Source organism: Bombus pyrosoma, linkage group LG7, assembly GCF_014825855.1.
Source record: "Bombus pyrosoma isolate SC7728 linkage group LG7, ASM1482585v1, whole genome shotgun sequence".
Lineage (NCBI taxonomy): Eukaryota > Metazoa > Arthropoda > Insecta > Hymenoptera > Apidae > Bombus > Bombus pyrosoma.
Window position 1 is genome coordinate 7,480,082 of NC_057776.1, and position 13,635 is coordinate 7,493,716.

The window sequence follows — 13,635 nt, forward strand, 5'->3', positions numbered from 1 at the left end:
GACGTTTGTCACGAAACAAAGTGCCTCTACGGCGTATCACTTGACAATAACTCGTGGAAAAATCAACCCTTAACGCATGCTCGCGTACGGAGAAGCTGCCCACGCGGCCGCACAAAACAATGGCGCAACGTGAAAGTACAATTATGGTAGCAGCCAAATGCGATTCGCCCACCTGACTGCGTTCCACACCTTGCACGCTTTCAGCCTGTTTGTCGCTTTCAGCCTTTGTTGTTTATCGCCACCGATAGCTATTAACGCGCGCCATTATCGATACTTAGCGTTTCCTCGGACACGAATTATTGTAATTTCTTTGTCAAGCGATATAACGCGCGACGGATGTAAGAATGTATCTTCCCAAGCATCCATGTAATTTCACTTTTATCAAAATGTTTTATGAAAATCGTGACCGCACATCCCTACCGACGTGTAAAAAGAAATCTCTGCGCGTATCCATGGCGGTAAGTACCTACCGAATTCTCTCGTCAATTAGTTAAACGCTCCTGTTCGTTTTTCCCCCGATTCACGACGAGTGCCACGATTGTTTCGGTCCGCAATTCGAAACGCGTTATCGACGTAGAAGCTGGAATTGTTTCGTACAAACCCGAGGGTTCGATAACGGAGCGGACGTCGCCAGACGAATTAGAATGGGGACGCGAGAGCGAGAGCGAGAGCGAACGAACGAACGAACGAACGAACGAGAGAGAGAGAAAGAGAGAGAGAGAGAGACCAGGACAAAGAAGGAGACACGATAACTATTCTATCACAGATTTCAATATTTTAGGCTCGATCTAGCTTTTCGCGTACTAATTTACTTTCGCAACATCGACTTTTCCGCGGCGGCAGCCATCAATCTCCATTACAGCTTCCGACAGCCATCGCTCTCGGGCACACCCCTTCTGCATTCGCCCTTAAGCACGTAATATCGTTACCCATTTTTGCATCCACCGTCGACACGCTTTCACCAACCGTCGTGCATCATCTCTGTCGATGCTTTTTCGCGTGAAACGTTTGAGAAAGAAAGCGAACAAAATTTGAGAAACGGATAAAGAAGGAGAAGAGGAGAAGAAGAGGTGCGATGACCCCCTTCCCTTGTTAGAAAGTTCGCAGACAGGTTGGTTCGAGCACGACCGGCCCAGGTATCTTTAACTTTCCGTCGACGCGTTCTTCAACGTCCCGAACAAACAATCTTGCCACGCATTGAAATGAAAATCAGTGCAGGCAGTTGCGTCGATCTTCCTCGGCCGATAAAGTAGTTGTACCAGTTTCCTTGAAACCCTCGACTGGTCGCGACAGGTCGAACCGTGAATACCAGACACGCTGCCCCATAACGAATGCCCGTAACTTTATTTGCGCGAGCGTTCGCGACGGTAGAAGGGAAGAAAAGAAATTAATACGTTAAAGAGGACAGCGAAAAAGTAAATGATGATCGAGCGAACCGTTTTAGGAAAGAGGAAGAGCGAACGCAGATAAAATGCGATTTATAGACAGGAAGAATCCCTTGCGGAAGGAAACGGATGCAGCGGACACTGACATTCGTTCACCACTTTAGCTGATGGCAAGCAACATACTACCGGGATGAGAGTTCTAATTACAGGAAAATGCAAATACTTGCAACGGAACGGCCAAGTGTTAAACTGGTAATTACGAGTACTAGAAGCTGTTTCTTAGACATTGCATATGGAACTAGGCAACGCGTTATTGCTTCGCCGACCGATATTACCTAGTTTCTTCCTTCCTCCGAGAAATGGTCGTCGACGGGAGCTCGTAGCATAACTAAACACTTTTTCGTGTGAACAATGACCTTTAAATGGAGTATTTCTCATTGGAAGAATTTAATGACACCAAGTTAGGTCTCGTTTCATACGTATAGACGTCCGGGTCGTTTGCTATCCTTTCGCCTCCGTATCTATTAATTAAATTAACGAAAAGGTGGAATCTCAGAGCGTGAATATCAACAAATCGATCAATCGTCGTCCAATTAAAATATCTTTAAACAAAAAGCTGGCGGATAAAAATTCATTCATAAATTAACGCTCGAGAAACGGGTCACGTAGATTTACCTTTTTTCCTACGTAGTAATTACTTGCGCAACGTTTCTCTCGATGCACGCGTGAATATTGTCGACGTCTCTGGCGTTAAAATTATAAAACGAATATTATATCCAACCAGACAATTTCACTGTATACGAGATCGACGCGATTTAAAAGCAAAACCACTCCAACCTATAACCGTTCAAAGGAAAAAGAAGAGATTAGATGGCGCAATTGCAAGTTCATCGAACGGAACTACAGATACAGTTTAGGCAATTTCTTCCCAAGTCATCGTATAACCGAACTGCCTCAGACCCCATTAAGCCGGTTAATCAAAAGGTCCAAGTGGTAAAGATCTGCACGAAATGATCGACGGCGGTTCCACGGCGACGAGAAAGAAATTCTATCGTCAATTAGCTTACCTCGTAGGTCTCTGGTCTCATGGATTCGTATCAAATCCTGAATCACGCACGACGTCGTCGGACGAGAAGGTTGAAACGACCGAAGAAAACGCGGACGGTGCATAATCCTCGGTTGAAAGAGCTCGAGTCGAGTTCGTAGTCGGCGATCGATCGTGAGACGAGGTCGATGGGTTCACGTTGGTCGAAGGGAAATCGTTCGTATCGATATCGATACGTACGCGAGTATTTTTTGGGGGATCCGTGACGCGGCAACGCGATTCTCACGTGTCTCTAACCCGGGCCGCCATCTTGCTCGTCCACCATGCGAAGTGAGATCTCCCCACCACCGGTCGTCGCCCCTCTTCCAACGTTGGCGAAGCAAACTTTTTGATACGCCAATTGCCGTCGTTTGCCCGTGTCTCGGTGAAAAACAAGCCTTTTTTTACGTCGTTGCGATCGATTATTGTCGATAGATTGCACAGATCGAAGAGCGCATACGCGAGTCTCTCGGTAGACAAATCGATTAATTTCACTTTCCGTTTCGCAATTCCATTCATACGAACGCACGATTAATGTTCGATTCACGAGAAATAACCGACTCGCTTTCGTAAGTTTATTCGTCGCAAGAGAGTCGACACGAGCTTTAACACTAAATTCTAAGATAAATTTAAAGCGCGCAGCTTTTACGATTTTCCCGTACCTTCCAATTACGTGCGCTCGATCAATACGATTTCCAAACGGCTAATATACACGACGCGCCATGATAGGTTGGCACGAAATTGTTACAATACATCGTGCGGAGGTTAAGCAGATGGAAAAGTTTTGTACGAAGCTGTGCTAGAAATTTCTCTAGAATCGTCTATGGAGTAATGTCGTACGATGGTTTTTAGTTTCGTACATCGTCTAAATAGGTACCGGATAATAGTAACCGATCAAGAGAATTCTTAACCATTGAATGATAATAATAATAAGAAAGCAATTGTTATTTCCACGAGAAATATATTAAAGCAATAATTCTATTATGAACAGAGCGGCGGGACAAAAGAGTTCGCGTAATGAATTCTATAATAAATTACTTACATACGATATGAACTTTATACGAACGTTTTCCATCTGTTTAAGCTTCGGAATACGCTGTATCAATTTGGCAGTAAGCTATTCTCCAATATTTTCCCCTCGATCGTCCTTTGACGCGCGATACACACATACACACGTACGTGGTAAAATATACACACAGAGAGAGAGAGAGAGAGAGAAAGACACGGAGTGTAGAGTCGCGCGAATCTCCAATTCAGATAAAAACGATACAGTCGGGGACGAGGACGGTGGTTTCGAGATATACGCCAGGAATCATCGCGAGAGCCAAGCCTCGGTCTGTGATAGCTTTCTATAACGCGCGAGAAGCGGAACGTCCCGTTCGAGCTAACGCGTGAATTGCAAAACGTTGCATCATTTTAATATCGTGCAGGATGGTTTAGTTTCGCATACGTAGGTCGATGAGTCACGCTGTTCCTCTCGGTACGTTATCACGCGGTTCGCGCTATGGAGATTTTGGACGTCCGGTACCACGTGGCCCTCGATGGCACAACCTTGGCGATATAGTTCTCTCTATCGCCAATTCGATCGTTCGAACAACTCGAAAGCAAAAGACGAAAGGGAATATACGTAGGAAGAAAGAACACGATTTTGTCCGTCTTAGTAAATGACCTTGATATCACGGTAACGACGTATCCTTGAAGAATCAGGGGTCACCGATCAAAGAAAGTCTCACCGCTCGTCACTCGGATCGTTTCACCTTGGTGAACCGTTGACGATCGATCGGAAGGCGACGACTCGAGTAGACGGTCTCCGTAGGCGGTGCCACGCGCACTACAGACGCGTGGAGAAAATTTCGAACGTCGTACGTGTTCCCTTTGCCCTTTTATAAGCACCAATCTGCGTTTATAGAGTCGGACCGTCGAATTTTCTTAGGAACGTCCGCGACGACTCCGCTATGGGTTGGATAGATCAAAAAATAACAAGTCGGCGTTTTTTGATTAAACGGAAGCATGGAGAAAGCGTGTGTTTAAATAGCGCGAATAGAGCGTGAAACACGTTCATCATGGACGATGCGACGAGAATGACGTTTTCATCGGCTTGGAAAGACTTTTTCGGGTGTGTCACGACGCGTACGCGGTTAGGCGGTAACCAGTGTGACTCGCGCGTTCGAAAATAGAGGCGCCGCTTCGGTGGCGCGCTCGAAGCCGCCGCGGCGTTATCCGTCTTATCGCTCGGGGCATTACGTAAGCCACCATGTCGCCCACGTCTTTCGCAGAAGGGGCTTCGGTGCTTGGTCGACGAACGAAAGCTAAAAGACGAATAGGAATAAGCCAGCGAGACCGTGAGCAAGGTATATATCGGTAGACGAAAGTCAAAGGGTATAGGAACAAAACGGAGTAAACAAAAGGAAGAAACGTATGAAAACGAGAGGAACGAAACATTCGGTTATATTCGTGATACACGATCGAGTTTCAAAGGTTTCCACCTCCTCGTGACGAATGGTTGCGTTGTTGGGCGCCAGGGAATTTCGCGGCGCCTTCGGGTCCGCGTTCACGTGAACGCGATTTACTGCGCAGATTCCGAGTCACGCGGTTCTTCATTCGTACCTACGTCGCGCACACGATAACTTTTCTTTCTTTCTTTCTTTCTGTGTGTCCCGCTACTGCCCTCGGACGTCGAACTTTCCTCATCCCCACTTTTAGCGCGTCTTTAACCTCTTTCCATACGTATGACTTACGTTTTTGGTTCTTTTCCTCCTTTGTATTGTTGTCGTCCCGCGGCAGGAATTCACGAGGCCGCCACGCCGTAACGAATGCTGGCCGTACTTTCGCTCGGTCTCTCGTCATCTCTCGATCGGTCTGTTTACGACGATCCTTCACCTCGACACGTATTCCTTTCCTCGATGGCTTCGCGCACTTCCAATTATTCCATCGCGTCCCGATTCTTCCGCACGGGTTATCATAGGGTAACCCCGGTCGCTGTCAAATCCGTTGTTACCGGCTGAACAAATTTCCTCGTATACTGCGATTGATCATTCCTTTGTTATCGTCCTCGCGTTTATTCCCACGGGGGATTCCGCGATATCGCGCTCGTTCCATGTTCATTGCGCGCAATACGTCCGTGCGAGATACAATACGACCATACAAAATACCGTCGATTCTCACCGATTCGTCGATTGGCGCGCTTCTCTCGTGGTCGTGAAACGAGCAAACATACCGGTCGAGCGGACACGTTCCGTTCGCGTGTCGCCTCTCGCTGGTGTGTCACTGTATCGACGATCGTCCGGCTGTGCGTGTCCCCCGTCATTGTCAATTTTCTGCGACTCGGCTCTGGATCGTGACGAAAGACGTCCCGAACGCGACAAACAACTCGATCGTGTACGAGAAAGTGCGCGTAACGCACGAGCGTCGCGAAGCTGTCGTCCGTGTATGTATGTGTGAGAAAACATGTACCGACTCGCGTGCGCAGAAGCAAAGCGCACACGCGAGAGACGCAGTTTAAGCCTAAGGAGAGAGAGCGGCGGCGGTGGCGGCGGTTCTCTGGCTCTCGTATACTACACACTGGGTGGCCCGGGTTAGCGTACGGCGCAGTTAAAATGGCCGCGAGTATGTTGTTTTCTCTCTCTTCGTTCGTCGTGCTCTCCGGTCTCGTCTTTTTTCCTTTTCCTCTTGACGGCGAGATTCGTTGACACACGCGCTGCGACAGTGGTGGCATCATCTGCGAGGATTACGGCGTTGCGTGACCGCGCGTCGTACGTTGATCGTACGCGTGAAATCGGGAACGTAGCTGCGACATCGGTATCTTGTTGCCGTTGTCGACGTCGTGGTTGGCGGCGGAAGAAAGACATCGCGAAATCGGATGAACACGGCGATTCGCGATGACACTCGCAGCAGCAGGCACGCGCGAAGATCCGCGTGGGACTGTGCGCGCTAGCGTGAGTCCGACGCCGTGCTCGTCGACACAACACACCGAACAAGATGCGACGCAAGAACGAACAGCGCCACGCTCGGCCGTCGCCGGAACTGCGAGGGTAAATAGCGCCCTGTTAAGGAGGGGAGGCAACGGGTGGGGTGGGGGTACTGGGGGAGCAGGGAGTCTCGCGTACCGAGCAGTGTACGGTCACGACGAAGGGAGCGGGAGGGGGAGGGGGGAGGGGAACAGCGGTGACGGGCAAGGGAAGAAGAAATCGAGGGATAGAGACGGAGAGAAAGAGAGAAATAGAGCAGAGAGGCGGAGGGAGGAAGGGAGACATCTCAAGAGTGCGTCGGGCCAAGTGCGCGAGTGTCGTCACATCCGGTATTCGGGGTGGCGCTGTACTGGTCCGCTTCTGTGTATGCGTGCGCGATAAAAGCCCAATGTATACGCACGCTACACGCACGCTACATTTGTGTATGTGTGTACGTGCGTGCGTGCGTGCGTGCGTACGAGAACGCACGGGGTGGAGCGAGAACAGCGTAACGTGACACAACATCGGTCCGTGCATCGTGTACACGGAAAATTATGTAGCACAGGTCGCTGGGATTCTACCGATATGGGCTGTCACGTGAGACGAGCATATGCCTCGTTTGGCCTCTTGAAAAATTCATTGCCCCTGCTGCTTCTGTTACGCTATCGCGCGGCCAACTTTAATGCACTTGGATGGTCATCGGTATACAACGAACGACGCGATTCCGATTGCCAAGCGTCCGTGAATCAGGCCCGGTCGGTAAACGAGCGCGCGCGCGCACGCGTGCCACGGAACGGATACGAGTGCAACGAATTCCACGCTATGCGGAAAATCATATTTTCTATGCCGCCGGTACTGTTACGTTGTTACGCGTGGACCTCTCGTTTCCGTTGCTCGAATACTCGGCATACTGAACGCCGTGTACCACGCTGTCATTAACGATTCAACTATGAAACGCGCGCGATGTTACCAAACCGCTACCTGTTTCATTAACCCAGTCATTTGTAATTCACGCCTGGAAGAAGCAATAACCGATCTTCCGAAAATATGCCTGACATTATACGTCTTAAAACGGAGCAGCGCGATATTGGCTCAATTAGAGACAATAACTGGCGAAGAATAGCGCACGGTCGTTCTAAAAGTAGCGCGAACATCGAGCGTCAAACGATATGCTCCCGATTAAACCGGGATAAATCACGCGAGATACGTAGATATGGTTTAGCGTAGAGGAACATTGTAGAGAAACGCCTTCGCTCAGTACGTCCCTGATTGTTACGGAATAGAGACGCGGCAGAAATAGCACCGTTCGTCGACATTCCTTATAATCCAAGCGTCTGAACGCAGGGACACACAGAGAGATTGTGTAGGACACGATGCGCGCCAACGACGACGATTCGTTCCGCGTGTACGTCTTCGCGCGTCACTATACTTTCCGCTGTGTGTAAGTACATCGTCGCACGGAAATCCGCCGCCTGTGTAACATCGTCAGCCGTATATGTACCGCTTGGTACATTCGGTTTTCTAGAAACTGCCGCACCAACACGCTCGTATCAGCCAATTAGATTTGTTCGTGGCCTCTGAACTGGCAGTTGTGAGAACACGCGACTCGTTGAAAGCTTTCTTCCTCGTCGTGCGAACGACAAAGAGCCTGGCGCTCGCGACTCGCGTAACGTCGTCGACGATACCGCTTTCGGTCCCTTTGTTTCATCGCTGACACCGAACTGTCAATATATCGCGAAACACGCGATAATGTATCGCGATCACGCTCAAATCCATACACTTACGTGAAACCGATTACGTTTCAACTCGAGCTCTAATTTCTGCCGTATCACCTTTTATCTCGATCTCCCGTTTCCACGCCAGCGTTGCCCGACGCTTACTATACACATCTATTTTCCTATTTTGATCGTAATCACTGCTCGCCAAACAACAAGAGGCGCCTCCGCGCTCTTAACTGTAACTACGCAAACTTTCGCGGAACGCCGACCACGCGAATCCAGTATCACCGGCTGACTGACGTAAAGACGAAAACCCGACGAACGTTTTGTTGTTATCGTTCGACACTGTCGAGGAACGACCTCGAACGGCCCGACATATATCCATATATATGTACTTTACCTGCATGCACGCACAACAGCCGTCCACAGAGAAACGTACACGGCCACATGTTTAAGAGTCACGTGGCGGTTGACGTCGCGACGATGCAGCATTTCATTCACGACGATCGATTTCATTAGCGAAACGTCGACGTTCCGCCTCGACGAAACCTTTGAATCGACCGACGACGTTCGCGTATCACGAAATAATTTCCCACCGACATATTGATTTATCTGGTTGTGCTCGTTTCAAGCGATCATCGGCTACCGATGACGTGCGTCGATAACGAGCCACTGACGTTTCGTTCGGAGACGAAAAGCTGCGCGCGTATCATGGCTATCATTTTCCTGTTGCGTTTCTTCGTGTTTATTTTCGCCGTCGTCGTCGTCGTCGCAGTCGTCGTCGTCGATGAACGTCCCTCGGATCTTGTTTCTACGTAGATAGGTCACGTGACACGTGTGACGTCTATGTTGCAGTTTCTTCACGTGTTGCCGAACGTCACGCGTTGTTGCTACCGATTGTCGACCGACTATCTTTCGAACCTGAACAGACGCGCAGTGACGAGAGAGAGAGGGAGAGGAAGAGAGAGACAAGGAGAAAGAAGATTGCGAAGGTAGCGCAAACAAGTAGAAAATGAGATTCATTGATGATGCATCGTGCACGCAAACGCTACATAACACGGTACACACGACGATGGAAAATAATGATGAACGTTTGAGTGACAAGCACCGTTTCATGTTAATTAATTCCACGACGCTATCAGGTTCGTATCGCTGTCGACTTTCAACCGTGGAACGTCCGCGATTTACGAGCAATCGGCTCGGGAGTTACGTTAGAGACACTTCCGTGTTTTCCGCGATTCGAACGTACTCTGGTGCACAAATATTTACTTCGAGCTACACGCAACTGCGCTATTATATCTTCATTGCATAAAATATTGCGTTGTTCCTTTTCACCAACGATAGACGAGAGGAATCGGCTTCTTCGAGTAGAGTTCTTTGAGATCGTCTCGGTGGAAATTTTCTATGAACCGTACGAGTCTGATCGTGGCATTAAAACTCGCGTGACAGATAGCAATTTTGTGTCCATTACGCGATTGAACGTTAAATTGGCATCGAGTAGGAAGCAATAAAACCAGATACGTATGACGCGTTATCAATGCGACGAATAAATCGCGTAAACGTGTCCCTGCTCGTTTACTGCGTCCAGCTCTGAATATGATATACTTTTAACTTTCGTTTGCGACATCTCTTATCGATCGACAGGACGATGAAATCTTTGTCAGACGACACACGGAACGTATGCACGTTATCATATGGAAAATTAAACCGTTAATTTCCCGGGATCGTCGAAAAAGTGACGCTCAAAGAAGAAGACGAGCAGTGGAACGAGAGATAGTAACGCGCGGATCAACGAGGTCTGAGACGTCGGACGAGGATCCGACGATTGCTCGTCGGAACTTTCGCGTAAACATGCTTTGAGATTACTTCCCTAACACTATCGAGGGAATTATCAATTAGAATTAATTAGCAATTAAGCCAGCCGGCGGACCAACTTGCCACGAGTTACCTCGTGCTACTTGCCTCGACGACGCTGCAAAGAGAGAGAAGGAGAGAAAGGGAGAGAGGGACTTTAGAGGAGTCGTTGGCACGGATCAACCCGGCAGCGCTCTCATTCAACTGGATTTTGCCTCGAGATTCGCTTAAGCACTCCTTACAATAATCGCTGAGAAATTGTCTGACGATACTCCCGGTTCTCCCTTTAACGAACCGTGAATACCAGCGCGACCGATCGATAGTGCGGCACATTTGAAAAATTATAACGGAAACAGAGCGATCCGCGCTCAGAAAGTCAGTCAGAAAGAGAGGAAAAAGAGGAGAATGTAATCTAGCATGACCTTTGACACGGAATTAATAACGCGATATTCGATACGATGGCATTAGAAGTTTCTTTGTCTCGAAGCTGGCTGCAGATCTACGAATCGTCGTTTGACAAAAGCTAAAATAGAGCAATTCACGATCGATCAAATTCTCATTGAATGGATCAAGGTAAAGTTCGCGCGAGATCGTCCGGTATTCGTCGCACAAGCATTCGGGTCATAATCTCTCATAGTGCAAAGAACCGGTTCCTACGTAGGCAGTACGAGTGACTCACGAATTTTCTCGAGATTCCACCACCGCGGTCATGTTCGTAAGAACGATTTCATAGACTCGATGAACAAGCAATTCGCGGTACTACGTCCTTGTTGCCTGTTGACTGAGAAAACGGAAACCAATATCCCTGATTTGCGTACAATAAGGTCGTACGCTATAACGGACGATGATGATTATGTATGATGACGTAATCGTCACTTCAGAGTCTCGTCATTCTAATGAATGGTGACGAAGATGAGGGCAATTTCCAAAGAGCAACATGATTCACAAATTTTCGCGCCAGCTATTATCAATCGACGATAATAGCAGGCGTCTAGAGCGCGGCGATAGAACGAGTCTCGCGTAGGTGGAATTTTCATTCGCGAACTCTCGTGAATCATACTATAGCGGCAGTGTATAAACGGATTGATAGTGTCGCGCTGACGTTCGTTTCTTATCTGCCAGATATATACCTCTTTCCTATTGTCGCGCAAACATTCTGTGATTCGAGGAACCACATACTTATGTGTTTCTTGATTATTAACAAACAGATCCTAGAACTTAGTAAGCAGTAAGAACGCGGTAGTTTCCGATGAAAACGATAAAAAAAGAGAAAAAGAAAAAGACGAAAAAAGGAGGGGGGGAAAAGGAAAACGTGGAGCGGAATGAATAAAACGTTTCCGGCGAGAAGAGAGGAAGACTTGGAGAAAGAGCGAGAACACGCGAACAACAAGGAGAAAGAGGTCTTGAACTTGCTGCGAAGTCCCAAGAGGAAACTATTACTGCGCGCGGCGGTTATTCAAAGTGGGGTGGCACGATGGTGGCGATGGACTCTCGGTTCTCAGTGACACGAAGAAAGAAACACAAGCGGACGAAGAAAAGTCATGAACGGGCGGAGAAGCAACGGAGGACGCCGGGGACACCCGGCAAAGAAAGAGCGAGAGAGGAAAGGGAGAGAGTATTTTTAGCGGTTACACATTGTTGTTGACTGCTTCTGGCGACATTGAACCGCGGGCTCGCGAGAGAGAGAGCAGCCTGTAAAGTAACGCAGCGGTGGCCTGCGCGCACGCTCCGCACGCACACGCGTGCTCCTCGCGAAAACATCTTTCGTGGGGTCGCAAAATATCTACTGGACCCGTGTACCACTATCGCACGCAAAATTACAAGCGTTTCATACTTTGTCTAGACGTTTTTCTTCAAATTTCACGTTTAGAACTACTTCAGTTCTCATTTACATATCTATATTTCATTTTGTTATCATATTATAATAACAATTCGTCGTATGGATCGTTTTGAAAGAGATTTGTTTTCTTGTTCGATACAAAAAAGGTTAGACACATTGATGCAACTTAGAAATATGTAAAACGCGGGAAGAATTGCTTTATTCTCAACCATCGAGTTAAGACTCGTCAAACGTTTCTCTTATTACTTTATAACAAATATTACAAAAATAGAATTCATTTTCCTCGTCTCTTGAAAAATAGCTTTATCACAGTCGCGTCATTGTTCTTTCGCTATGACGACACGACAGACGTACTCTTTTCGCTGTCCATTTCGTGGCAGCTGCACGAATCTAAAATCCATTAGAAACGCAATGTACGTTTGTTATCGAATCGATATCGACGTATCGTGTAATTTTGGCTCGATTCTCTATTGCGTTTTCCGAGCTCCTAACCAGACTGACCTTACACGATACGATTCACGCAGCTTGGCTCGCCACGACCGTTTCCTCAGATAACGAATTCATTCACAAGCGGCGGCCACGATTCAAGCCAGCCCGTACTGGTTAACGAATCCGGCATGCGCTCTGAAATTCAACCGAAAGCTACGCGATAACCAGCCAACGCGACGAGGGAATCCATGGCAAACGCTCCGGTTTTAAATTCTGTTCGTGAAAGGACAAGGAAAGCGTTCGTGTTGTCACAGGCTCTCGTTTCGCGTTTGCTCTTTGGTTTCCACTCGTAACGCTTCGATTGACGAGCTCGGGACGCATGAGTCAGGATCCCTAACGCGTTATTGGAATTTTTCCGAATCATCGGGCAAACGCGCGGTATTTTCTGCGCGAATTCTTTCCTCGCGAATCAACGCGCGCACGCGTCTCTCCCTTTTTCACTTTTCTTTTTCCGATCGGGAAACTTGGGCGCGAGAGAATTTCCTTTGTCGAGCGTCGAAGTCGCGACATGGGGCAAAAATTCCCCTCTCGCCCAATCTTTATTCTATTCTCGAGCACAATGCGTATTATCCGCGTATCATCGGCAAACTCTGACGTGTCTCTGATTTGTTTCTCTTTCCAGTAGAGTTCAAAGTTGTTGAATTTTAGTCGACCGTCAATCGGAAGTTACTCGAGACGCGAAAGAAACAGAACGATAAAGATCTGCAGCTTCACATGGTCCAAACGTATCGTGCGTTTCTGCACGGAAAAATATCCGTGATTCGTGCTGTTATTCTCTGTGTCTGGTTTTCATTCGTATCCCTTTACCCCGCCAATGTATACTATACGTGTAACGGGTATGCAAAAGATAACAGGCACGTAAAAGAGGGAATGAATATCACAGGGACGAGAAAAAAGCTGAAGATAGATAGGAATAAGGAATATCAAGGTGGGGAAAAATGAGAGATTGGCAGCGATGCATCCGAAAATGACGCAACACGCGGATAGTTCACACGCGAATACTTTCAAATTACTCGTCCGCGTTTCAGCTTTCACCGTAAAACAGATTCTACACGACGTGTAACGCGGTTAAATGAATTGCTCTCGTGATACAAGGCGTTGCGGTTAACAGAGGTATTCGCTAAGATAGGTGCAAATATCGAATGGATTATCAGCGAATAATGAGAGTCGCACGAAACGCGTTCAAACCGCTCTCGTACGATATCGTGCAGGTGTTTACGTGTATGCGTTCGTACACGCGTCATTCAAACGGTAATAAAATATTCCAAGAATGAAGGATATATTGCTATAGTAATAACACGTGTGAATGGTTACTCAC

At 47.8% G+C, this 13,635-nt stretch overlaps 1 protein-coding gene across 5 annotated transcripts in view; it reads right to left on the reverse strand.

Annotated features, from left to right (window-relative positions):
• LOC122569565 (serine/threonine-protein phosphatase 4 regulatory subunit 1-like) overlaps nt 1–13,635 on the reverse strand; it is a 151,788-nt gene that overhangs the window by 94,498 nt on the left and 43,655 nt on the right. Inside the window, exon 1 of one of the 5 annotated variants that reach the window (XM_043730786.1) lies at nt 8,535–8,836. The exons of 2 other annotated variants lie outside the window; for them this stretch is intronic. In XM_043730786.1, the coding sequence (XP_043586721.1) occupies nt 8,535–8,650 (116 nt within the window). In that variant the 5' untranslated portion in view covers nt 8,651–8,836. Of the gene's footprint in view, nt 1–2,452; nt 5,188–5,207; nt 8,452–8,534; nt 8,837–13,635 lie in introns of those variants that run through there. 2 more of the 5 variants (XM_043730788.1, XM_043730789.1) reach the window with 2 other exon arrangements.